The sequence below is a fragment of the Ictalurus furcatus genome, chromosome 19 (genome assembly GCF_023375685.1).
Source record: "Ictalurus furcatus strain D&B chromosome 19, Billie_1.0, whole genome shotgun sequence".
In the NCBI taxonomy this organism is placed as follows: Eukaryota; Metazoa; Chordata; class Actinopteri; order Siluriformes; family Ictaluridae; genus Ictalurus; species Ictalurus furcatus.
Window position 1 is genome coordinate 4,685,352 of NC_071273.1, and position 27,553 is coordinate 4,712,904.

General features: G+C 39.0%; 2 protein-coding genes across 2 annotated transcripts in view; both read right to left on the bottom strand.

Annotated features, from left to right (window-relative positions):
• LOC128623014 (ribonuclease inhibitor-like) overlaps positions 1-6,664 on the bottom strand; it is a 24,585-nt gene extending 17,921 nt beyond the window's left edge. The window contains exons 1-3 of the mRNA XM_053649855.1: positions 6,268-6,664; positions 1,725-1,919; positions 420-593 (exon numbers count right to left, since the gene is read on the bottom strand). Coding sequence (XP_053505830.1) covers positions 420-593; positions 1,725-1,919; positions 6,268-6,554 — 656 coding nt within the window. The 5' untranslated portion in view covers positions 6,555-6,664. The remainder of the gene's footprint in view (positions 1-419; positions 594-1,724; positions 1,920-6,267) is intronic.
• On the bottom strand, positions 6,592-25,655 carry LOC128623013 (NLR family CARD domain-containing protein 3-like). Its single transcript, XM_053649854.1, has 5 exons — positions 25,131-25,655; positions 19,459-19,593; positions 9,242-9,358; positions 8,290-8,343; positions 6,592-8,143 (listed from the first exon to the last, which is right to left on the bottom strand). The coding sequence occupies exons 2-5, from the start codon at positions 19,509-19,511 to the stop codon at positions 6,592-6,594; spliced, it is 1,776 nt and encodes a 591-aa protein (XP_053505829.1). The 5' UTR covers positions 19,512-19,593; positions 25,131-25,655.
• Between the last annotated feature and the right edge of the window lie 1,898 nt (positions 25,656-27,553).

Consider the following 27,553-nt stretch of genomic DNA (forward strand, 5'->3'; position numbering starts at 1 on the left):
TAAAATGATTTTATTATTCAGAATGACATGAGGATTTAATATCACCTGTTTATTCTAATTAAAATGATCATACTGAGTGTTATATTAAGTTTCTCTCATCTAATATCTCTGTATATATTTATATTATTACAGAATAAAGGAAGTAAAAGTCTGAATCATCATGAAAAACAAACACTGTCATGAATTTAAAGATACAATGGATAAATTATAAAAGTATAAAACATTAATTCTGAAGAGGATTAACACTCATGTCTTTTCAAAACCAGATTACTCGCTGATAATTTATTGTTAAATAAAAATTAATAATGTTCCTCCTCAGGACATTGATGATGAACCTAAAACTTCTGCTTAAGTCTCACTATTAGAGAATGTGTCTTACTGAGGAGCAGGTCCTGTGACTCTCAGAGAGATGATCTTACCTCAGTATCTCCAGTTTACAGTGAGGATTCTCCAGTACAGCAGAGAGACTCTTCACTCCTGAGTCTCCTACATTATTAAAGGACAGATCCAGTTGTCTCAGGTGTGAGGGGTTTGATCTCAGAGCTGAAGTCAGAGCAGCACAGCCTTCATCTGAGACACCACAACACTCCAACCTGTAGAGAGACACAATGACACACTCTTCATCAACAGATTTTCATCTTGGTTTACTTGTGATGATGATGATCACGTGTCTGTCACGTTGGACTGTCTGATCTCTCTTTACCAATCACAAGATATAATTAACACTGACCAAAACATTATCACTGTTCAGTGGCTCCCTTAAAAAAAACTCTACAGGAATCCTGCAGGATTTTCATTTTTCTGCAGGATGTTTGCTGGAATCCTGGAATGATGAAATCCTGCAGCACACATTGACAAACTGTGCAGGATTTTCCTATAGGGTTTAGGATGGAGCAGTACAATAGAAACATGCAGGAATTTCCAGCACACTCGCTGCACAAGGGAAAACTCCTGTAGGATTTTATAATTCCTGAAGGACTGCTGCTCACCTCCTGCAGAAATAAAATAAAGTCCCCAAGAACTTAATCTATCCTGCAGGACGACTTCTTATTTCATTTAAATGAAAAAAATCTGCAGGTTATGTAGTCGACAAAATTAATTTAAAAAACAGTAGATCTGCCCTGAGCGGGAAAAACACGCTGCTTAAACAGTCTTTTAGTAGATATGTAGGCCTGATCATTTTAGGATAATAAGATGTGTTTTAGTCATGAACAATTCAGTGTTTAAACATATCAGTTGTGTAAATGATTCAATGAGTCACAACACACAAAAAGACGATCACTTTTCACACGTACTGGTGTAATGATGTAATTTACAGAAAGGGCCAGTAAATGAAGGTTATTCAAGAAAAGATTCGATTCACTGAGATGACGTCTCTCTTTTTCACGAAATCCACGTTAAGAAGGTTAGGATGGATGCAAATGCAGATAAGAGTTTATTTAGAGAGAGATAGGCAGACAAATCCGAATCACGAGACAATAGCGTGGTCAAAATAACAGGCAAAGGGTCAGGCGATTGGAAAACAGGCACAAACTAGGCAAGAATCATCAACGAGGAACAAGAAGCAAGATCAATGAACATGAAACAAAAAGAGGAAAGGGTCCAAAAAATGTCTCTTATATAGTGTGGAGTGAGTGTGAGATTGGCAACAGGTGAATGTTTACTATTAGAGAATGTCTCTTACTGAGGAGCAGGTCATGTGACTCTCAGAGAGATGATCTTACCTCAGTGTCTCCACTTTACAGTGAGGATTCTCCAGTACAGCACAGAGACTCTTCACTCCTGAGTCTCCTAGTTTATCCCCATACAGATCCAGTGTTTTCACAGTCAGATGCAGTTCTCTCAGATTGGAGGTTTCTGAGCTGAGTGCTGAGACCAGAGCTGACCAACTTCTCACTCCGAGTGAATCACACCTGATACTGAAGGAAATAAAATAATACATAATGAACTAACACCAGTGCAAATTATCAAACAAGTCCTCACAGCTCTCACTGAACCTTCTCATTTTCATAAATGCTAGAAGTACAAACACCAGTTAGACAATATGCTGAAAGGGAAACTCCAGCCAACATCTAAATTTTAACCATCGATACATCTGCTGTAAACATCACCAGGGCCGTTTCTTCCTATACGCTAGGTACTAAATTAGGTAAATACACACAAAAAAAGAAGAAACAGACCCAAAACCAGTAAAAAAAAATACTATTAATTAATTAGTTTGTGTCAATTTGTACAATTTCTTGCTTCCACTTGTTGATGTAATTAAAATGGATAAAGTTAATAGATAACTACAGCTAACTAGCTATCATAAAAAGCCTGTAAGCTGACCCCTGTCCACTGCTGAAAGCACCTACAATGAATATGTGAGCATCGGAACTGGACCATGGAGCAATGGAAGAAGGTGGCCTTGTCTGATGAATCAGGTTTTCTTTTACATCGAGTGGAAGGCCGGGTGTGTGTGTTACTTACCTGGAGATGGCACCAGGATGCACTGTGGGAAGAAAGCAAGCAGGTGGATACCCTGGGCAATGTTCTCCTGAAAAACCTTGGGTCCCGGCATTCATGTGGATATTATTTTGGCACGTACCGCCTACCTGAACATTGTTGTGAGAAAGCAGTCTGAGCAGGGTCTGGAATTAACTTTGTCATCCATCTGCCAAAGTGGCTGATAATTCTCACCTGCGTGTAATTAGTCAATGTCTCTTTGTGCCTTTACTTGTGGCCCGTAAAAATGAAATTGAGTGAAGGTGCGTTCACAGATACAGCAATTTTATTACTGCTAGTTGCCAGTCGCTGTACTATGATGTCGCCAGTAGGCGTTCCTACTACTGGTTGCCATAGTAACTTATGTGGCACAACTAGCAGTCCACTTTTGACAACAAATCAGCTTCCTTGCCACTAAAATGAAACATTCTGTAGGGAGAGTGCCTGTATATAAAATCCACCAGTGTATATATGCATCATATCCTATAACGATGAAGAAGAACCAGTGTGTGCTCTTTGCCATGGCTGCCAACTATCTGTGGCAAAAGCACAAGCGACAATTAGCTTAGCTTAGCTTATGGCCTTAGCGTGTTTAAAGTAAAATAATAATAATGAAATACTCTGCCGACAGTTCACCCTTATTTGGCAGGTGCTAATTTCACACCCTGAATTCGACCAAACAAACCAATGGACCATCCTATATAACAATGCATGATGGGAACTATGTTACATAAAAAGCGTTTTTTTTGCTAATGGCTCGCAGTCTGAATCTTTAACTTGGAACAGAGACGAGGTAAAATGCCTCAGTGAACGGTTTACTGAAGAGAGAGAAATGACTCAGTGGCTGAGGATGTTTTGATTTAGTGTTACACAATGACCTCCATTCACATATGTTCAAGACAGAATATACAGAAGAACTGCACCAGAGAGAAGAACAACAGGAGGCAGAGAGCAGCTGTAGATCTTTCACAATTACGCTGAGACAAATAACTGAAGGTAGCAACAACACAAACAGCGACCATAATGTTAGCTAGCAATGTTACATGATTATTTACCTTTGCGTTATTGACCTTACTAGCCATCTTACTAGTAGTTACATGGGTAAGTCAAATAGGGTTAGCCTACTTGCTAACAGATATTAACAAGTTCTCCTGTTTCAGTTCATTTCCTTTTGTTCTGGCCATGGAACTTCTCTGCTGTCTGTTTTTTAAGAAAAACAGACAGAATCTCTGTTTTCTTTAGCATCTTCTCCAGTGGAAGACCCAGAAACTCACTTTCAAATCTCTTTTATAATCCTCTGATTTGAAGTGCTGCTGCACATGTGTAAATATATATAATACTGGTTGATCACAGTAGGGATTCCCAATGGTTGAATTACGTATTGGTGTACTGCATTCTGGGTATTGTAGTGTACAGATGAAAAAAGGAAAATGACACCAAAACATGAATTCTGCTAAAATATATAGAGTAAGTGATACAGTCCTGTACAACAGAATACTACTGTGGCAGTGGGGGCGTGGTTGAGCGTCAGACAGAGAATACTACTGTGGACAGAGAGGAGGCGGGGAAACTGGCAATTAACGCATGATGCTTCTCACCTGTGCCTTGTTACCGGTAGGCTACTTATGTGTGTTTCTCTGTAATTTTGTATTACCGCAATAAACATAGTTATATATACCATGTGTCTGTGTAATTCCACTTCATGTATAACAGAAATTTTGTAGAAAAATGTGAAGAAAAAAATCTTCAAACTACAAAGTTAAAATTAAAGATTCTACAGTGAGGGAAAAAAGTATTTGATCCCCTGCTGATTTTGTATGTTTACCCACTGACAAAGAAATGATCAGTCTATAACTTTAATGGTAGATTTATTTGAACAGTGAGAGACAGAATAACAACAAAAAAATCCAGAAAAACGCACATCAAAAATGTTATAAATTGATTTGCATTTTAATGAGGGAAATAAGTATTTGACCCCCTCTGCAAAACATGACTTAGTACTTGGTTTAAAAACCCTTGTTGGCAATCACAGAGGTCAGACGTTTCTTGTAGTTGGCCACCAGGTTTGCACACATCTCAGGAGGGATTTTGTCCCACTCCTCTTTGCAGATCTTATCCAAATCATTAAGGTTTCGAGGCTGACGTTTGGCAACTTGAACCTTCAGCTCCCTCCACAGATTTTCTATGGGATTAAGGTCTGGAGACTGGCTAGGTCACTCCAGGACCTTAATGTGCTTCTTCTTGAGCCACTCCTTTGTTGCCTTGGCCATGTGTTTTGGGTCATTGTCATGCTGGAATATCCATCCACGACCCATTTTCAATGCCCTGTCTGAGGGAAGGAGGTTTTCACCCAAGATTTGACGGTACATGGCCCCGTCCATCGTCCCTTTGATGCGGTGAAGTTGTCCTGTCCCCTTAGCAGAAAAACACCCCCAAAGCATAATGTTTCCCCCTCCATGTTTGACGGTGGGGATGGTGTTCCAGGGTCATAGGCAGCATTCCTCCTCCTCCAAACACGGCGAGTTGAGTTGATGCCAAAGAGCTCCATTTTGGTCTCATCTGACCTCAACACTTTCACCCAGTTGTCCTCAGAATCATTCAGATGTTCATTGGCAAACTTCAGACGGGCATGTATATGTGTTTTCTTGAGCAGCGGACCTTGCGCGCGCTGCAGGATTTCAGTCCTTCACGGCGTAGTGTGTTACCAATTGTTTTCTTGGTGACTATGGTCCCAGCTGCCTTGAGATCATTGACAAGATCCTCCCGTGTAGTTCTGGGCTGATTCCTCACTGTTCTCATGATCAATGCAACTCCACGAGGTGAGATCTTGCATGGAGCCCCAGGCCGAGGGAGATTGACAGTTCTTTTGTGCTTCTTCCATTTGCGAATAATCGCACCAACTGTTGTCCCCTTCTCACCAAGCTGCTTGGCAATGGTCTTGTAGCCCATTCCAGACTTGTGTAGGTCTACAGTCTTGTCCCTGACATCCTTGGAGAGCTCTTTGGTCTTGGCCATGGTGGAGAGTTTGGAATATGACTGATTGATTGCTTCTGTGGACAGGTGTCTTTTATACAGGTAACAAACTGATATTAGGAGCACTCCCTTTAAGAGTGTGCTCCTAATCTCAGCTCGTTACCTGTATAAAAGACACCTGGGAGCCAGAAATCTTTCTGATTGAGAGGGGGTCAAATACTTTTTTCCCTCAGTAAAATGCAAATTAATTTATAAAATTTTTGACATGCGTTTTTCTGGATTTTTTTGTTGTTATTCTGTCTCTCACTGTTCAAATACAACTACCATTAAAATTATAGACTGATCATTTCTTTGTCAGTGGGCAAACGTACAAAATCAGCAGGGGATCAAATACTTTTTTCCCTCACTGTATATGTGAGTGTGATATAGGTAAGGTTTATATAAATAAAAACACAAGATTTCCAAATATCCAACATAAAACCAGCATTACTGTGGTAATAATAAATCATAATTTCAGGAACCTTTTTAATTATTTCAAGATACTAAATCATAACTTCAAGACTTCAGTGTTTTTTCCTCAAATGAAATCAGCTGACTTCCACATATTTAATACCTGCTCTTCAGTCTTATTCATTTGTTTATGCATTTTTATTCTCTAATTTATCTATTTGCATTAACCCCACCCTGTATCACCTTAAATTCAAAACACCCCAAAGCAGATATTTGTCAAAGTATTTTCAGTTTGTTCAGTTTGTTTCAGTTTCGTTGTAACACTGTAACAGTAGAACAGTTATATTCAGCTTTACTTACATTGCTTTTCTGGAGGCTGCAATCACAGGCATCAGCTTCAGAAGAACAGTTTCTGTTATCTTATCTGAACTGAAATATTTATTCAGGTCAAATTCTTCCAGATCCTGTGCTGATGTCAGTAACACAAACACCAGAGCAGACAACTGTGAAGAAGAGAGTTCACTTTGTTTTCCAGATTTCAGGTAGTGTTGGATTTCCTCCACTAGAGAATTATCACCCAGTTCATTCAGACAGTGGAACAGATTGATGGATTTCTCTGTAGGAAGATCTTCATCACTGATCTTCATCTTAATGTACTGAACTGTTTTCTCTCTGCTCTGGGAGCTACTTCCTGTCTGTGTTACTAAGGCATGTAAGAGTTTCTGATTGGACTTCAGTGAGAGACCCAGAAGAAAGCGAAGGAAAAGATCCAGATGTCCAGTCTGACTTTCTAAAGCCTGATCTACAGCACTCGTGTACCTCTGAGATTGTCATTTTTTCCATCCACCATTTAGAGAACTGATGCTGTAAAAGAACATTTCTCTTTTTCATCATGAATGTCAGGTGCACATACAAAGCTGCAAGGTGCTCCTGAATGCTCAGATGAACAAAGCAGTACACTTTACTCTGGTGAAGCCCAAACTCCTCTCTGAAGATCTGCGTACACACACCTGAGTACACTGCTGCTTCTCTCACATCAATGCCACACTCTCTCAGGTCTTCCTCATAGAAGATCAGGTTCCCTTTCTTCAGCTGCTGAAAAGCCAGTTGTCCCAGTTTAAGAAACATTTCTTCATCACTCTCCTGCTTCTTTGAGTACTTTTCTCCAATGATGTTTGTCTGAATGATGAGGAAGTGTGTGTACATTTGAGTCAGAGTCTTGGGGATCTCTCTATTCTCTGCTTCACCCAACATTCTCTCTAGAACAGTGGCTGAAATCCAGCAGAAGACTGGGATGTGGCACATGATGTAGAGGCTTCTTAATGACTTCAGGTGTGTGATGATGTTATTGGCCAGGCTCTGATCACTGATCCTCTTCCTGAAGTACTCCTCCTTCTGTGGGTCATTGAACCCTCGTACCTCTGTGACTCGATGGACACACTCAGAGGGGATTTGATCAGCTGCTGCTGGTCGAGAGGTGATCCAGATGAGAGCAGAGGGAAGCAGATTCCCTTTGATCAGGTTTATCAGCAGCACATGCACCGATGCTGATTCAGTTACATCACACACTCTCACTGTGTTCTGGAAATCTAGAGGAAAACGACACTCGTCCAATCCGTCAAAAATGAACAGAACCTTTTCCAAACTGGACATTTCTGTTTCTTTTGTTTCATTAAAACAGACATGAAGGAGCTCCATCAGACTCAGTTTCTGGTCCTTCATCAGATTCAGCTCTCTGAAAGGAAGTGGAAATATGAGGTGGATGTCCTGATTTGCTTTCCCTTCAGCCCAGTCCAGAATGAACTTCTGCACAGAGACTGTTTTTCCGATGCCAGCGACTCCCTTTGTCAGCACAGTTCTGATGGGTTCATCTGTTTTAGATAAGGGCTTTGTCAGCACAGTTCTGATGGGTTTGTCTTTTTTGGATAAGGGCTTTGTCAACACAGTTCTGATGGGTTTGTCTTGTTCAGATAAGGGCTTAAAGATGTCGTTGCATTTGATTGGTGTGTCCTCTGTTGTTGTTCTCCTGGATGCTGTCTCGATCTGTCTCACCTCATGTTCTTTATTGACTTCTCCACTGTCTCCCTCTGTGATGTAGAGCTCTGTGTAGATCTCATTCAGGAGTGTTTGGTTTCCCAGGTTTATTATCACTCCATTCAAACACTCAAACTTCTTCATCAGATTTAATTTCAACTTTTTCTGGAATTCATTCACAGCAGCAGATTCTGGGTCGTGCCTGTGAGATGGTGAAGTAGGAAGATGTGGTGAGACATGGGGTCGAACTATTATCTATAGTCTAATCACTCTGTAGTTAATAACAGCAGAGAGGTTTATAATACCAGTGTGTCAGTGTCACAGTCATGTTGTTGGTTCTGATCTTACCCTGTATCTGTGATGGTGATCTTTTCTATTCTGTCTCCTGCTCTCTGTAGAACACTGTGAACAAAAACTGTAGCTGTTAAAAACAAAACCTTCCATCCCTTAAACACTATAGTCTAAACTTTTACCTTAATTTTGCTGCAATAATTCTTTTTGAGTGCATTAACATTCAGAAAACACAGTGCTCATCTGGCCCTGTTTTAATTCTATGTATTCTAGGTAATTTCCTTAATGGCCGTTAATGATGTAACAAATCAGTTTGAATGAACAGGTAATGTTTTCTAAACAGAGATAAATACAGACACAATTTTGTAACACAAAAAAAACTTATTTTGGGAGACGTTTTTCAGAACCACAGACTCCATAGCCAGGACAATGATGATGTTGATGTGCACAGTGTGTGTCTGTTATTCTCTGTCCCATAGCACTGATTTTGAGATTCTCTGTTATTTTTTATGAAACTGGTGTGATTTTATTCACTATTGTTATTCTCACCACTGTGTAGACTTAGTGTATGTATGAAACGATGGGTATAAGAAAGAGTATAACAAAGGATGCAGCACATTACTTTTGAATACAGGACAATCCTGTTTATAAAGTGTGGATGGCTGCCAACCCTAGATAGAGTGAATGGTTTACTCAAGTGACAGAAATTACTCAATGAATGAGGAGATTTGAGTTACTGTTACACAGTGGCATCCAACATGTTCGAGCCAGAGTATAGAGAAGAAGAACTACACCAGCGAGAAGAGCAACAGGACGCAGAGAGCAACTGTAGATCTTTCACAATTACACTGAGCCAAATAACTGAAGTTAATAACAACACAAGTAGCTACCACAATGTTAGCTAGCATCGTTGCATGATTATTTACCACTGCATTATTTTATTTATTTTTATTGGAATTTCCCTTTAACTGTGACTTTAGCAGTGACATTAACAGTGAGGAGATGTTACCTGTGTAGAAGTGAGGAGTCTCCATCCGTAAACTCCAGAGGCATGCCCATAGACCAATCACTCTTCATGGAGATACAGCTGGGTGCTGGTGATTCTGATCTCTTTCCCTGAAGTTTACTGCACAACAAGTCCTTTAGTCATTTTATACTTTTACAGTTTTTATCTAACTTGTTCATTTAATGAGAACTTAATTTTACTTACAATGAACTGAATCTAACATTATTTCATACTAAGTGGTGACTGTTAGTTTTCATTAAGAATAAAACTTTGCTTAAGCTATTCCTTTCATATGTACTCAGTAAATAATTTAGCTAAGGGATAATCCATGGCTAGGTGTGCATTACATCATTTTAATGCATGCCGTGGAGTCAAAGAGTCATCTGACACGAAGCAGAGTGCATTAAAATCATGTAATGCACTCCTCGCTGTGGAAGAAGTACTTGCCAGAAGTAGTTATATCATACATTTTCTGTCAAACTGTCAATCAAAGTAGTGTGTGCTGAATTATGGCCTCTGTGCTTCTCAGGCCGACGTTTCTGCAGGTTACCTAATTTATGACCAAGGGTGGGGGTAACCCTATCGAGTTTATCGAGGTCAATCTGGCTCCTGTGTGTCTGGGCTGTGTTGGAGAGGTGTGTGTGTGGGGGGGAGTAGCCCCCCTCCCAACAAAGGTGTTTATGTTAATGAGTCTGGGTTTTTTTGGGGGGGTGAAATACATCTGAAAAGCATATCAATGGTTAATATTGGGCATCTGGTTGTGTTACTGTGTGGGGTTATTTCGTTTTGTGTAAACACATTGTTAGAAAAAGTATGATGTTTGAATGTGTACATATATGAGTAGAATATTTGTTTGTGAAATAAATGAAAACAAATGTTGATTATGTTTTTAGGGAGTCCCAGTTTGCCTTTGAATAAAATGTTTAGGAGGTAAAGCGTTTTTTTTTAATTAAAAACAGAATCTGTTTAAAAGAATCGCGCGTATTACATAACTTCTAAACCTTTAGGATGTAAAAAATGATTAAAAGAGCTGTTTAAAAAGAAACTGTATTACCTGTCATCCAAAAAAACATATAAAACCTTTAGGATGTAAAAATGGTTAAAAGAGCTGTTTAAAAAGAATCGCGAGTATTACATGACTTCTACACAAAGATCCTTATGAGGTAAAAATGTTAAAGCGTTGGCTAAAGGAATCGCCGTATTGTTTAAGCTAGAAGATAAGTTTCCCGAGATGTCTTCCATTTGCTGGGTTAAAGCATTAATGACGTTAAACGAAACACCTCTCTCTCTCTCTCTTTCTCTAAACCCCGCCCATACATACGTGTTTCAGACACCTCTCTCTCTCTCTCTCTCTCTCTCTCGCTCTCTAAACCCCAAGCCATACACATGTTTCACTGCTAGACAGCGCTTTCTGTCAAAATGTCAATCGAAGTAGTGTGCTAATTTATGATCTTTGTGTTTTTCCTGGCTAACGTTTCTGTAGGTACAAATGATTTATGGCCCTATGTGTTTTTCCTGACCAAGAGTTTTGTGGGGGAGACACTTATTTTATGACCAGGGGGGTCGTGGTGTAATCCTTTCAGTTTGTTTATGATAGTGAGTTAGTGTCTGGGGGTGTTAATGGCTTTTAAATAGCGTCTTAAGACATTACGGTTAAAACACAGAAGACAGTCTGTAACTAACTGATACACTGGCTACTCCGAGAACTCCTAATATCCCTAGAAGACTGTCCTGCATCACACCTGTAAGAGACTCTGATGAAAAGCGTGAGGAGTTAACTTTTGCTCCAAGAAAAAAACAACAATGTGTTAGTTTGTCAAAAATTCTTTGTGAGAATGATGTTGTAAAGGAACTGATGTTTAACCCTGAGCAGGGCGTTACCAACTCCGGAGAACCTCTCTTAAGACCGCCCTCATGCAGCGATGATTAAAACGGAGTGGCCTGTGTTACAGTGAACACGTATTACAAAGATTTCTCAAGATTCTGCATATGCCTGCTACAGCAACAACCTGGAGACAGCGCCGGCTCTGCCTGACGACAACGCGACAACGCTAGAATCCCCGCCACAAACATGCGACAACAGGTGGCTAGATAATTTCTGCAAGGACTTCGGATATCACGACCTAAGTTTCCTCACAACTCCATACAGAATCAGCGGCTCTTTAACTGGCGCCTCTGCCTACATCGGTGTTGATGACACAGACGGCTGTATTCGATCTGACGCGTTCAAGATTATAAAAGCGACAGTCGTGGTCCTTCTGGAACATCTTATCAACAAAAAGCTGAAAGAACTCTGTTTGGGGTGCGAAGTGGATCATCCGAGTCAGATTAGACACTCCTGTCTGTTCGAACCTGACGCGTATTTCTTTGACAAATACTTTGAGGAGCTATCGCGTCATCTGGTCAAACCCAGACTTAAACATTTCATCGCTCAAGCATTGAGTCGGTTTGGTTTGCGGGTTAACCCTCGGAGAATTCAAGGATCGGTGGACGCCGTTCTACAGGAGCTACGGGACGAAGTGTACATCGTGCAAAGGCTTCACGAGGTCAGAGAGAAACTTGTGGATGTCAGCAGCGAGCAGATCGTCTGTGACGCCGTGGACAGCTGGAAGGGGGTCGCAGCAGTCATTTGAGATGGGAAATGCTTGCGGCGCTACAGGATTAGCAAAGACTCTGCTTAAACGCCATATTAGGTGCGAGATGTCCAGTCTATTGTAAAAAATGCCTTATGGACTGTGCTGTAAACAGATGCGATGTTGACCCGAGACGTCTAACAAATCTCGTGAATCAGATGCGTCTTGTCCGAGGTACGGTGTGTGATTGGACTGCTTTGCTACATAAGTGTATTAATGCATGCGATCCGATTTGGGCTTCTATCACAAAAATACTAGATCTTGTGACTGAATGTGGCAGATGTGTTAGAATTGTAGACATTTTATGTATGTGTACATATGTGCATGATTTATGTGTAATCCTTCTGTCGAGAAATGAGCATACTGTTGTCTGTGAAATAATCGACACGTTTATCGCATATATGGTTGAGAAAAACACTGTGATGTGTATAAAATTTCTACACTTCCTCGATGATGATGTATGATAACGTTTGTGTTCTTTTAGTGAAATAAATACCATGACATTTAAGACCATCTGAGTTATTCTTTTGTGGAGGGTAAAGTGTCGATATGTCAGAAGAAATGAAAAATGTGTGTTACAAACCTTCAAATGCGGGGTCTTTTGGTGATAAAAAAAAAACTTTTAAAAGACGGTGTTTTAAAAGAAACGGGTTCGTTTAACAGATGAACAAGTTTCGGATTGGCTCGCCGGCGAGGATGCTTACACGCTACACAGAACTGCACCGCTAAAATACAAAAGAAATCGTGTTTTTGTTTATGGTACTGATTTGCAGTTTCAGGCTGATCTGGTCGATATGTCTGCATACGCCAAGTTAAACGACAACGTTCATTTTCTGTTGACGTGCATAGACACGTTTAGTAAATATGCGTGGACTCGGGTTTTAAAAAACAAATCCGGTGTCGAGATGTCTAAAGCTTTCCAATCTATACTGGATGAGGGCAGGGTGCCCCGTAAACTACAGACAGATAATTTTTAAATAAACATTTTCAAAGCATGACAAAAAAGTACAACATACAACATTTTGCAACAGCCACCGATTTAAAAGCGTGCATCGTCGAACATTTTAATAGAACCTTAAAAGGGCGGATGTGGAGATATTTAACTGCTACAAACTCCAAACGCTATATCGATATTCTACAAGACATCACGGATGGATACAATGCCAGCTATCACAGGAGCATTAAGATGAGACCTATTGATGTGTCCAAAGAAAATGAATCTGCCGTGTATAAAAACCTATATGGATCTAAAGACGGCCCCGGTGTAACCCCTAAATTTAAATATAAAGCTGGCGACATTGTAAGAATTTCTAAAGTAAGAGGTCCATTCACAAAAGGTTATAGAGAAAACTATATGCACGAGTTTTTCACTATAACAGAATGCATATCATGTGAATATCTAATTTATATATTGTGTGATTATGATGGCGATGTTATCAATGGTGTTTTTCATGAAGAGGAATTACAAAAAATATTTGTGAACAAAAACAAAACATTTAAAGTGGAAAAAAATTTAGACAAGAGGAAACAAGGCCGAAAAACATTGGTTTTGGTTAGATGGCTCGGATGGCCCTCAAAATTCACAGACGAAACCTTGTAGATGGCACACATTCATGTAAAAACCAACCATGACTGAGGGTGGATTTATGTAACGCTTCCCTGTAATGCCTCAAGGACTGTTTATCCGGAAAATCGTATCTCGTGTTATATAACTCGATTATCGAAAACTATCAATCTAAAAGGAGAATGGCAAGTCGGGTTAATCGAATTTGAATATCCGCTGTCGTGGTACACATTTAATGAGGAAGATGCTACGTTCATTTTCAACTATGGTGAAACAACGAAGACTGAGAATCGGGTCACCGAATATAATATTGAAGGCAATATATCAAACGCATCTTACCGGTTAAAGACTGGATATTATGACGACGTTGTTTTTTTGATCAGGGAGATCAATGGATCCCTGACACAACGTGCGAGTCTCGGCTATGATCATGTTAAAAATAAGGTGTTTCTGAAAGGCCCTCCGAAGACATCGCTGACATTTTATGGAAAGGTGGCCAATATTTTAGGATTAAAACCGGGGTTGCTATTGAAACTATGGACCATGCTCTTGAAAGGTCTGGTATGACTTATGCGCCCTTTCAGGTTGACATTAATGCGGGGTTTTACAGTATGTATATTTATACTGATATCATAGAATACCAGACTGTGGGGGATTTCTACGTACCGCTGCCAAGATGTGTACATATAGAGGGGGAGAACCACAAGAATGTTAGTGTTAGATACGACACCCCACACTACGTATCGGTTAATAAATCGTCCGTCAGTGAGATAACCATACAAGTCAAAGACGATCAACCGGCGATTTGATTAAAAATGACAAGATGGTGTCAGCATTTATGAAAAAAACTAAAACTAAAAAAGGTCGCTGTAATGAAAATGTTTTCAAATGTATTCATTGTGTTCAGACAGGTGAAATGTTTGTCTAATACTACATTTTTTCAGTAAAAACAAAGTACTCACTTTTGTTGCCAGCGGTTTAGATATTAATGGCTGTGTGTTGAGTTATTTTGAGGGGACAGCAAATTTACACTGTTACACAAGCTGTACACTCACTACTTTACATTGTAGCAAAGTGTCATTTCTTCATTGTTGTCACATGAAAAGATATCATCAAATATTTACAAAAATGTGAGGGGTGTACTCACTTTTGTGAGATACTGTATATAACACACACACACACACACACACACACACACACACTCACACACACACCCCAAGGCTGTAGTAGATGAGTTTTCCTGATCGGTGTGATGTTTAATGTCCCCAACAACCTCTGTAGTCCCATTTAGCCACTTTTTTTAATCAGTTAACAAAGGTCAAATTTTACATATACTTACAAACATCAACAAAAAAATAAAGCCTTTTGTACAATGAGGGAGCTTAGCAAATTTCTATATAATACTATTAATACAAATTCTCAGAATTTTAATTGCCTTTTGTTTCATAGAAAATCAAACTGAGTCAATATAACATTGCATTTCTATTTTAAAAGGGCATAAAGCAGGGTGCCCTGCGATGGATTGGCACCCTGTCCAGGGTATACCCCGCCTTGTGCCCGATGCTCCCTGGGAGAGGCTCCAGGTTCCCCCGTGACCCTGAAAAGGATAAAGCGGTATAGAAGATGGATGGATAAAGCAGGGTTTTTTTTTTCAGGAAAATTTACATTTGTGAATATGGAATTTTGCCACTAAAGAAATACGATTTATCATATAAACATTGTTTCATTGATACTCCAATAGACCAAACAACAACAAAAGAAACTCATCAGCAGTCTTCACAACAAATTTACAAACATTTTGCCAAAAAGGCCTACCAAATGGGCAATACCAAAACAAATGAACCACAGTTTAAGAACAACTGTCACAAAAGCAGCAACTTGCATCAATATCATCTTTAAAGTTTTACAAAATAATGTTTTGTAAAACTTATTTTTACAAAACATTATTTGTTTTGTGTACTTTTAAAAATCCTGTGTATTAGCTTGAATGATACGTCCTTAACTTCCAAACAATATTGTCAATATTGTAAAACAATTCCAATATGAATATACAAAAGGCAAAATATATATTATCTCTTTGAAATAAAACTCTTATGGATCTGTTATGGGAGTGAAAGGAGAAAAATATATTACCAATGTCATGTCTCAGCCCAGCCACGACTCGGTTTCCCGAGAAACACCGCTTACTTCAAACATGGCCGCTGAGGACTACACTTCCCACACACGTATGCGTACCTTCCCCGGAGTTCTTATCACACATACCTGCAGCCAATCACTACACACTCTCATCACAGCACATAAGAGACTTTGGATGCATGCAGACTTTGCGAAGTAAACGTTCATCTGACTTGTTCTCTGCTGTTATCCAAGCCTTATTTCTCGAGTTTTGAAAAAGTGACTTTGACCATTGTTTACGTCCCCGACCTCGAATTCTGCCTTGCCCTGTTTTGTTTTGTTTGCCTGATCACCTGACCCCTGCCTGTTTCTCGACCACGAACTTTTGTCTATTCCTTTGGATTATTCTGCCTGTGTCCGTCACCTGTATCTGCTTCCATATTCAGCCACGGTACGTGACAGATTACTTTGCCTTCCCTATGGAAGCAGCGGGTGATCCACTGTGGTGTCAAGCCGTTGAAGGCCACGGTAGGATGATTAGCGACCAGAAACAACAGCTAGCCAACCTGACTGAGCAGGTGGCTAGGCTAGCTCAATCCGCGCCGGTTGCTACACCGACGCCTGTGCATTTTCCTCCTATACCGGCGCTGGAGAAATATGCCGGGGATCCGGCAAGCTGTCGGGGTTTTCTCGTGACAACCAACATAAGTACTATTAAATAGTACTTATCACTTATAACTTACTAAATAAATTATTAGGGATGTCATGATACCAAAAATCGAGTAGTCAGTACCGATACCACCAAAAATACACAATACTCGATACCAAAGTCGATACCACGATGTGGTATAAAAATAAAATTAAATAAATTTAATTAAAAACTCTCCTGGAGGACATCCTCCTCTAGCTGATACTGGCAAAAAGAGAGAGAGATTTTAGTTATCAAACACTGTCTGACAATGAGTGGAGGCTACAGTGGAGGTGCAGCACTCCTAGATGTGCATGCGCGCACACACACACCTTATACTCTGAATGCAAGCATTAGTTTAAATTCACTGATGTGGTGGCAGGCCAAAAAGATTTATTAAAATTATGAACAATTAAGAATAATTATTAGTGACATTAGGCTACATTTAGCTGACAGGACACGGGCCGAATGGCGATGCATGGTGACCCATTAGGAGGTAGTTTATAACAATGCAATGCATTAGCGTCGTTAACAAATAACAGGCTATCGTTACATTACATGGAGCATAATGTTAGCTGGTGTCACGGCCACAATGCCAGCTGCCTCAAACAAACATAATATAGGGCCGTCTTTCAGGTGCTTCACCAAATTCCAGATGTTTCCTCGCTTTGTTTGAAATGAACGATAGCATCGGTTGCACACCGGAAACCGATACTAGCTTTCCTCTCTTTTCCTCTCAATGAGTCGGGCGGAGCTAAACGTGTTAAGCTGAGTTAATCTTCTGTAGTTTTTCCCGTGTGCTTGTAGGCGTTCCTCTTCTTTACCACTTGTTGACCAACTAAAACACTTGCGCGTATTTGCTGCCCCCTTCAGGTCCGTAAGAATTGCAACCTCGGTACCTCCATTAGAAATGGTTCCATTGCTATTCCAGAAAAACAAGTACCATCACGTTTTAAGAATGTTGGTACCGACTTGGTACCAAAGTATGGGTTCTCATGACATCCCTATAAATTATATTAGGCAGGGACCATTGTTGAATCTGACGTTTACACAGCATACACATTTCAATAGATATTTCATCAAAAAATGTTGCATAGTCCCCTGGTGTTACAGGGATACTGTAATCGCCAAAAGCTCATCATAAGTGAAAAAAATCCATTTAAATAAATAACTGATCCACCAATATAATGCCGGTCAGGTAAAGTGAATGCAGACGTATGCAATTGCAGTCAAAGCTTCTAATGAGAGGCAGGTAGACAAATCCAAAACAATAGACAAAGGCAGAATTCTAAAACAGGTATGGGTCAGGTGATGTACATACAAACAACATAAAGTGGGCTAAGCAAATGTCAAAACAAGAACATCGGAACAGGATCAAAAACCGGGAACGCATACACAATAAACAAAGGCTTGGAACTGTATGTCTGGCAAATAAACACAGGACATTACTTCACACCGTACAAAGTTCCAGAAAGGTTTAAATACTCAAACTAATCAAAGCGGGAAACAAAAACAGCTGTGGACAATGATGACACATGAGGGAAACAACCAATCACAATACATGGGTGGAGAAAGGACAGAAACCAAAACAAAAAACACACACGTGGTACCAACGTAAACAAAGCAAAAGTAAAAAAATAGTGATTTTTTTTTGTTAGCTATTATTATGGGTCATTAGATCTAGAATTTTGGCTGCTCTAAATCACACACAGAGATAAAGTAGTTTGGTAGGATTACAATTATTTGAATGAATTATAATAAAGTTATTAGAGAGAGAGAAAGAGAGAGAGAAAGAGAGCGAGAGCTGGTATGTGTGTGAATTACCTGTTTAAGACATGTTTACAATAACTGTCTCACTCTGTATGCAACTGTAACTGTATGTAACTATGGTTACAATTGTTTATAGGCAGTGCATTAATTTAGAGCGGTGATTAAACTGACTGGAACTATCTGTGCATTCAACGTAGGGGCGGGCGATTTTCCCAAAAAATCATATCATGATCTTTACAACACACCGTCATGATCCACAACCTGAATTGCGATATTCTTCCCAATTATGAGATGTATTATGGAGAATAACCAGACCAGAACAAGTCTACGGACTTATCTATTTGCACAATTTAAAACACAATATTGCATTAATCTTTACTTTTATTTTAAAAGTTCAACTTTAACTTTTATTGAGTTAAACTTCATTTAAATTATTAACCATATATTCAGTCAATAGATAACACAACCGTTAAATAAAAAGATTTTTCTAGTACTTAGAATTCAACTAGAAAAATTACAGTAGTAAAATGTAAACAACACAAAATGCACCTTTCAAATTCTGACACCTTCACACATTCTAAGAAAACTAAACATTCAGTTTCAACTTCAAGTTGTAATCATTAAACATTTTTGCCGTGCTTTATTTGTGCAGCAATCGGCATTCGCTATACGTATGGGGAATGGTATTAGAAAAATGTTTGTGACTTGGCAGATCATACCGTACATCTAAAGTGTGCATCAGTCTCTTAAATCCCACGTTGTCCACAGCTTTGAATGGCACCATATTCTTAGATCGATAGAATGTGATGCCTCAGACACCTCTTTCCATCATTTGTTGCTTTCATCGTATTTTTTCGACTGCTCTAATGCGTCGGTCAGCGGTAAATGTTTATGTTTCGTGATGAGTGGGGTTGTTGAACTAACCTGAGTGATACACTCGTGGCATGTTCCTTCAGATGCTTCCTCTCAAGTTTGTTGAAAAGATTTTTCGTATTACAGAAGTGCTGACCGTTGCCCGACAAAGTTTACAGATAACTTTGGTTTGAGAAATCTCTGACTGTGCATAGCCAAACCATTGCCACATTACTGACGTAGAGTCCTTTTTTTCACACCAGCTGAATTGTTTTTCAAATACGTCTCACATGAAAGATGCATGATAGAGACACATGATATTATTTGGCCAATCAGCACAGCCATCTAGTAGGCAATCATTCTGTTGTGGTTTTAACATTATTATGAGGACATAAAAGGTCACAATCTCTACAATTCACTTGAAAAGTAGATTGTGGACGTCTTCAAGATCGATCACGATACAAAATCATCAGATTGCCCACCCCAAATTCAACAGTTTGAATGCACACCTTCCAGGCAATCAGAATCCAGTATTCAGACAGACCATGGTATAAATATGAATATTTAATGACTAGAATACAATGACATGGTAGGTTACCTGGTTTTTGAGTGTGGGAAAACATTATCTGTGTCCAGATCAGGAGTCTCCATCTTTGAATATTAGTAAAGTTTGCACAAACACACAGTTGAGTCCTGAAGAGTCTTATCTCTTCTGCTGGAATGGATCACACTCCTAAAAAAACACAAAAACAAATATGCAGTTAACCTTCACAACAATTTTCACTTTTTGTATAATTTTTAATACTGGTGAGAGTAAAAACTTTTTTGACAGGTGCATTAAAAAAATCACAAGCTCCCCATTCATATATCTGAACTGTCTGGTTATGTTACGGTGATATACATACAGTTACAATTATTATCACCATTTTAGTCAATACTTTGTGCTACCTCCCTTTGCCAAGATAACAGCTCTGAGTCTTCTCCTATAACGCCTGATGAGGTTGGAGAATACATGGCAATGGACCAGAGACCGTTCCTCCATACAGAATCTCTCCGGATCCTTCAAATTTCGAGGTCCATGCTGGTGGACTCTCCTCTTCAGTTCCTCCACAGGTTTTTTATGGGGTTCAGGTCAGGGGACTGGGATGGTCATGGCAGGACCTTGATTTTGTGGTAAACCATTTTTGTGTTGATTTTGATATATGTTTTGGATCATTGTCATGCTGGAAGAGCCAACCACAGCCCATTTGAAGCTTTCTGGCAGAGGCAGTCAGGTTTTTATTTAATATCTGTTGATATTTGATAGAGTCCATGATGCCATGTATCCTAACAAAATGTCCAGGTCCTCTGGCATAAAAACAGCCCCAAAACATTAAAGAGCCTCCACCATATTTAACCGTGGGCATGAGGTACTTTTCCATATGGCTACCTCTCTGTGTGCTCCAAAACCACCTCTGATGTTCATTACCAAAAAGCTCTATTTTGGTTTCATCTGACCATAGAACCCGATCCCATTTGAAGTTCCAGTTGTGCCTGGCAAACTGAAGATGCTCGAGTTTGTTTTTGGATGAGAGTAGAGGCTTTTTTCTTGAAACGCTTCCAAACAACTTGTGATGTAGGTGACTTCGGATTGTAGTTTTGGAGACTTTCTGACCCCAAGACACAACTAACTTCTGCAATTCTCCAGCTGTGATCCTTGGCGATTTTTTGGCCACTCGAACCATCCTCTTCACAGTGCGTTGAGACGATATAGACACACGTCCAATTCCACGTTGATTCCTAACATTTCCAGTTGACTGGACCTTCTTAATTATTGCCGTGATGGTGGAAATGAGCATTTTCAATGTTTGTGCTATTTTCTTATAGCCACTTCCCATTTTGTTAAGCTCTCCCTGTTCAGCTGAAGATGTTGGTCTGCCTCCCGGTGCGACCAAGAGCTCTGCTTTTTTCTCCTGATCCGCCTCAGACGTCACTATGCCAGACTCGGCTGAGGACATCGCCCCACCTTCCTGCTCGGCTGAAGACATTTTGACCAGGACCACTGGGGGAGGGAATGTTTTCTGGTGCTCCGGGAGTAATGCCTTTTGATGGGGGGTTCTGTCATATAATATCAGAGAAGGAACTCTGGACTACAGTTCCCAGCAGCCACTGCACCTCACTGCATCACAGTCACATGACCATCTGCACCTGAATCATGTCATGTTAACGAGCACCTATTTGTATACAGCCACAGTTTGCACTGCACACCTTGTCTTACATTTGTCTTTCTTTGCCGTTGCCTCTGTTACTGTGTTTATGGTCTTTGATTTTTGTTTATTCTTACACTGAATGTATTACCACAAGATCATAGTGTCTTTTTGTCCTTATTAAAACTTATAATATGCACTTGCATCCGTCTCCACCTCCAATCGTGACAAAAAGAGTAATCCAACAAAGAGGACAGGGTCTCTAACACAGAATACCCATCACAGAGTTGATTCTCTGAACTTAAATGCATGTTAACATTGGCAAGACTTTGCCACCTTGTGCAAAAAATTGTTTTATGGTAATTCTTACTTATTGGATCACATACAACAGAATTTCAAATTCACCCTTTAGGTTTGGAGTTATGGACATCTACCAGTCCGTACAGGATTTTGTGGAATATTTTTTGTGACTGGTGCAACCAAAAAGATTTTGCTGCGGGTTTTTTCAAAATTTGCTGTGCAATTTGCAAAAGTTTTGTGCGTTTTTGTAGAAAACTACTTGAATTGAAATCAAAATTGCAATTCTACAAAATTTCACGGTGATGTTTGTTGGTAAATTAGACCTTTTTAGCTCTACCTATGTTGGATGTGTAGCGATTCACATGAGGCTTTGTAGTCACGAAGTAAGCGCAGGAGCGCTGTCTTTATTAATAAACAAACAAACAAACAAACACAAGAAACGCAGTCTATGTTGAACAGGACTATCTGGATCAAACATGGGACTATAGTCTAGGCATTACTCGAGAACAGAACAGGGACATGAGACCGCTAGCATGCTATAGCTATATGTGCTAAACATTACAACCGATAATACTGCGCAAACTGGGCAGCCACACGAGGGGTTTACATAACCAACATAATTAAACTAAAGCATAGACACCTGGCACATCAGCCAATGTCTAAACAGGAAGAGAACGAAATCAAAACGAGTCATGGGTCCACATGGAAACCACGCCGCAGTGCCATCTGCTGGCGGTGGCGTAACAGGATGCATGTGACTTGAAGTGGGCTTTGGCTGAATGAGCAATGTGATCATGTCAGATGACTCATCTTGGCCCAGAACTGCAGAGAATCTGGGGTAATTTAGGAAAAAATTGCAAGCTCCTCTGATGATTGTGACGTTTCCTTGATTTAGTATTAATCTCTGCGATCGCAACATCTTGGATGGACTGATCTACTGCCTGGAGGAGTTTCCCTTGTAACATAGCAACAGAACTGCGTATTAAGCAAAACGGATCAGTAGTATGGCTTTAGTTTTGCATCTACAATTTTAATTCATTTTGATTGTCAACTTTTCTAAGTGCAAATATTTTTAAATATTTAGTCTCTCACACCCTCACAGACAGGACGAGATCATGACCATCACCTTCTGTAGAAAACAAACTAACAAATACACCAAAATAAACATATACTACATATACTATACACATAGTTGGACTTAATTCTACATATTTAAAATCTCACAAAAGCTTAAACTGCTCAGTTGGTGAGCTTGCCTAATTTGTTGCTCTTTCATCTACAACCCCAATTCCCAAAAAGTTGGGACAGTATGGAAAATGCTAATAAAAACAAAGAGAAGTGATTTGTAAATGTACTTTGACATGTATCTAAGCAAAAAAACTTACAAAGAGAAGGTATTTGATGTTTTACCTAATAAACTGCATCGATTTTTAAAGATAAACGTTTATTTTGAAATTGATGCATGGAACACGTTCAAAAATGTTGGGACAGCTGTGAACGAGTGAGCGATTTCAGACACAGCTACTGTAATTATAAACACTTTAAAGCGCACCTATTATGGTTTTTCAAATATTACATTTCATGTAGCGTGTTATAGAGCTGTTTGAGAATGTAAAAACTTTTCAAAGTTTCAAAAATCAACGCACACGACAAATGGAGATATTGACTCTCAAAAGAAAGAACCGATTCTGAACACCTGAAACGAGTCATTAGTAATTCAAGATTTACTTTTACATACCCACTTTATTTGGATCATCTTGTGGCTCTGGATCACAACCTATAAGTATGATTAATTATTTATCTATATATATTCCAAATGCATGGTTTTGTGTTGTATATGTGTACAGCCAGTGCTGTACACATATACACAAGGTAATGCTACCCAAGGTAATGCTACACAAGGTCATGCTGAAATTTAAATTATGAGCAAATTAAAGTGTTTCTTGACCTTGGATGCACATAAATCTATTGTACGAATCCTTAAAAACAAAATTAGGCAGGCTTCAAAACCATAATACGTGCACTTTAAACTCTGGTATACTACAGTCCTGTAGGTGGCGTTAATGCACCTTTCAGCTTGATATCAACTGCCTTTATCAAAAGAGGAAGAGATTCATCATATGAATGGGTAAAGTGAGTTAGTAAAAAGAAAAGAATTAGCATTGTAGGCTGGTTTATTACTGTATGTTACTGTGCTGCCAAACTGTAATGTATATTTAAAAGAAAACATGGATGTTTGATAATAAACGTTTTTTTATTTGTTGTTTTTTCTCTCTCCAGAAACTGGTATTATTAATGTATTAATGTAATGAGGTCACAGGTGTGTGTTTATAGAGTAATTTGCAATGGCTTTGAACACAGCCCAGCCAATCAGAATCAAGGATCAGAAGTATCTGTTTTAAAATAAAAGATAAATGTTATCTTGATTATGTGTGAAATTGTCAATAAATCCTCTCCTAATGTAAAACTCCTGCTAATGTAGTGGACATGTGTGAGTTGGCTTAACTGCACCTCCTACACTCCAAGACCCTTCTTTCCTAGAAGACCAGAAACACTCTGCCATATGGGATTTACTCTCTCTCTTTCTGTATATTCTCTCTCTTTCTGTATATATGAGAGTGGCAAATACACAGCACAGAATGAGTTCTCTGTCTCTCACACACACAAACCACTATCCTCAGAACTTATCACTAACTCAGCATTATATAAAAACACATCCTTTGGAATCAGATTATATGACATGTAACAGTATTTGTATAAACACTATTATATGTTTTAAATGTCAAAAATAATATAATGTGTAAATATACTATACTATAAATCACATCCTTGGGTTTATAAAATGGGATTTTACACAATACATTGTTGTATTCACTTGAGAGAATTTTCCCCACCATAAAGAAACTGCTGTAGATGATAAAACTCTCCCATCCACTCTGTACTAGTCACAAAACTAAAGATATCTTTCTTAAAATACTATTGTGCATCACAACTGAGTCTCTGAATGTAGAAAATGTGCTTTAAACAACTTTGAAACCATTTAATTTGAAGAGCACAGAAAAATACCTATTTATCCCCAGAGCTTCTAACTGATACTTCAGGGGAACTGATATTTTCTCTGAATCACTCAGTCTTAGGCTTTGTTTTTTCCCCCATGTCACTGAATTTAAAACTGCTTTAGTTTTTGACAGCTTGAATTTGCAGAAAGCAAATATGACAGAGACTAAGCAACTGAGCGATAAGACTTCACAAAGACATAGTTTGAAAACGGTCTCTTACTGTGGACTGAGTGTGTGAGATTGGATGCAGGTGTGCGTGATTATTGCGTGATTATTGCAGACCATGTTTGTAGGGAGCAGTGCAAGAAGTTTTCCCCCCAAGCATTACAAATTGAGGTTCAGGTTCTGCTGACTCTGATTTCACTCCACACAACACCTGTTTACAGCCTTTAAACACACCATGACTTCTGCTTCCAGACCGCTAAATGTGACCAAATATATTTTAAAAACACATGATGTTTGTTCCATACTGATAAATCTATATTCCCCGAACATTCTGAATGTTTCATTCATGAGAAATTGAAGAGAGGAAGTTGAAAGGTCTGTATAGTACATACGCCATTAAAAAAAACCTGTTTTACAGGTAAGGTCACACCTGAACCTCACGCGCTGCAGATTTCCTACAGCTGACTTTAAACGAGTTTTATTTACAATATATCCGCATTCTTCTTATTTCTTATAGTCGTTTATACAAAAAACAAACAAACAAACAATACAGCACTCACCCTCAGTCAACAGTTCTTGTTGTGTGACATTAATAACACCGTTTCTGCCTTAAAGATTTGTTTTAACTTCTCCAAGAGCTCCACAAAATGTAGTCGAGTCTGAGGGAGAAACACTTTCACTTTAGGAAGGAGGATTCATTACAGGTGATGAGTCGATCGGGAATGAGTCGACTCTTTGAGCCGGATCTGTTTTGCTGAGAATTCATTTGTATTATGTTTTCATGATTCTCTAATGCATTTAATCACATACAGTACAACATCTTTCTTTCATTCCAGCAGGCATAGGCTACCAACAAGGCACAATATAACTTTAAATAAATAAATGAGTAAAATATAAATATTTTATGTGGTCATCTTTGAGCCCCTTGAATAGCTGATGTTAGGCCTATAACTGACTGCTGAAAGAATGGAACACTCTGTAGTTTACAACTAAAAAGTGCATTAAAAAGTGCACAAGAGTGCAAAAAATGGTTCTATACGACTGATTATATTGGGGATATATACCGCTCGCCTCCCTGTACACCTCGCGGAGTATTATAGTAGATATAGGATAGTTAAACACGTTGTTAATGTTCTGTTCCTTGATAGATTTAGTTAGTTCAAACTATAGATCAGTTAATTTAGTCCCCGCTGGTTTTTCCGCTCCCAGTCCATAGTACTACTTCATGTTTCTTGTTTTGACTCGGTTTTCTGTGACCGAGACTCTGATTCCCTTTGCCTGTCTTGACTACGTTTTTTGGAGTACGATTTGGATTTGTCTGTCTGCCCTTAAATAAATACATCTTTACCTGCTTCCGCACTCTACTCCATTACGTCTCGCGACGTGACAGAATACTCCGGAACAGAAGCAAAAAAGTAAACATCCGAAGAGCACGTAGCACGTGTTCTATTTGCTCTAAGTAAAAATAAATAGAGATATATTCTGTTAACACTATATAAAAGGAGCAGTTCTTTGCGACAAGTGAAAATAGTTGTTAGATCAAATTTATACTTATAAATAATGGCAGATATCATTTGCCCCTCAGTATTGTTGTACAGGATGCAGTAATAACATATAGTGTAAACACAATCCCCAAAAGATTTCATAATGTAATTGGTTTAAGTTAATACTCTGTGAACTGACATGCTCACTTTACACAATTCAATCTGGAAAAGTGGAGGTTTGAGCCATTGATATGCAGTTATTATATATATATATATATATATATAGAGAGAGAGAGAGAGAGAGAGAGAGAGAGAGAGAGAGAGAGAGAGCACGTGTTAATGCAGTAAAGATACAGGAATCAGGTGTTGTGCCGAAAAAAGCTCCCCGTCGCAGGAACGTGCATATGAAGATAATCTTCTGCCACTCAGAGAACAATAATTATATTGCCACAAATATGGCTACAACAATAGATGAAACAAGGTTTTCACAAGTTTGATGTTTATTTCTTTGAACTGAACAAATTGGAAAGAAAAATTTTACATAGAGTATTTAATTGAAATGATAAATGAGCCTGTGGCACCCTGTCCAGGGTGTACCCTGCCTTGTGCCCGATGCTCCCTGGGATAGGCTCCAGGTTTCCCCGTGACCCTGAAAAGGATAAGCGGTATAGAAGATGGCTGGATGGATGAGCCCCACTGAACACATATTCATCCCAGTCTACACAACACATGAGGGACAGAGTTTTACAGTTTGTGATGCAAATTTATTTCCTGCACTTGATGCATGTATACTGTGTCTTCATTTCTCAGAGTGATTGTGATAAAGAGCCACACACACAAAGCCAATTATTTTTTGTGTCCCACCCCCAATTTGCAGCAGGAACAGACTGTGAGAAAATATAGTGTTTAGAAAGTTTAGAAATAACATTGTGCAGGTTCCCGAAAGACATTTTGTAGTTTCACACACTGCAGAGGGTAAAGAGTGGGAGCGGAAAGGTTATGTTGAAGCATTCTCTCTCTCTCTCTCTCTCTCTCTCTCTCTCTCTCTCTCTCTCTCTGTGTGTGTGTGTGTGTGTGTGTGTGTGTGTGTGTGTGTGTTTTGTCCACAGAGAAGTTGAGAAGCAACCTTTTTTTCTTTCTTTCATTTTTACCATGTTTACTTGTTTTCACCTACAACCTACACTTTTTCATGTATACATGCTTTAAACAGCTGGTCATATTATTAAACATGAGGTGTAGTATGCCCAGATAAAGGCAGCTATTATTGACACATTATCAAAATCAATGTCTGTTGTTTTATCACAAAACATATCTAACATACAGATATAAATACATAAAAATCTTTACATACTTCTCAGCAGAGCATGTGGAAAGGAAGAAAGCTCTGACTGACTAAAGCAGAATTATTTTCTTCAAACAACAGCATGCTCACAAACAATATATACAGAATAAAATGCATATTTTTATTGTGTACTGCTTTTTTCAGGATACACATCCAT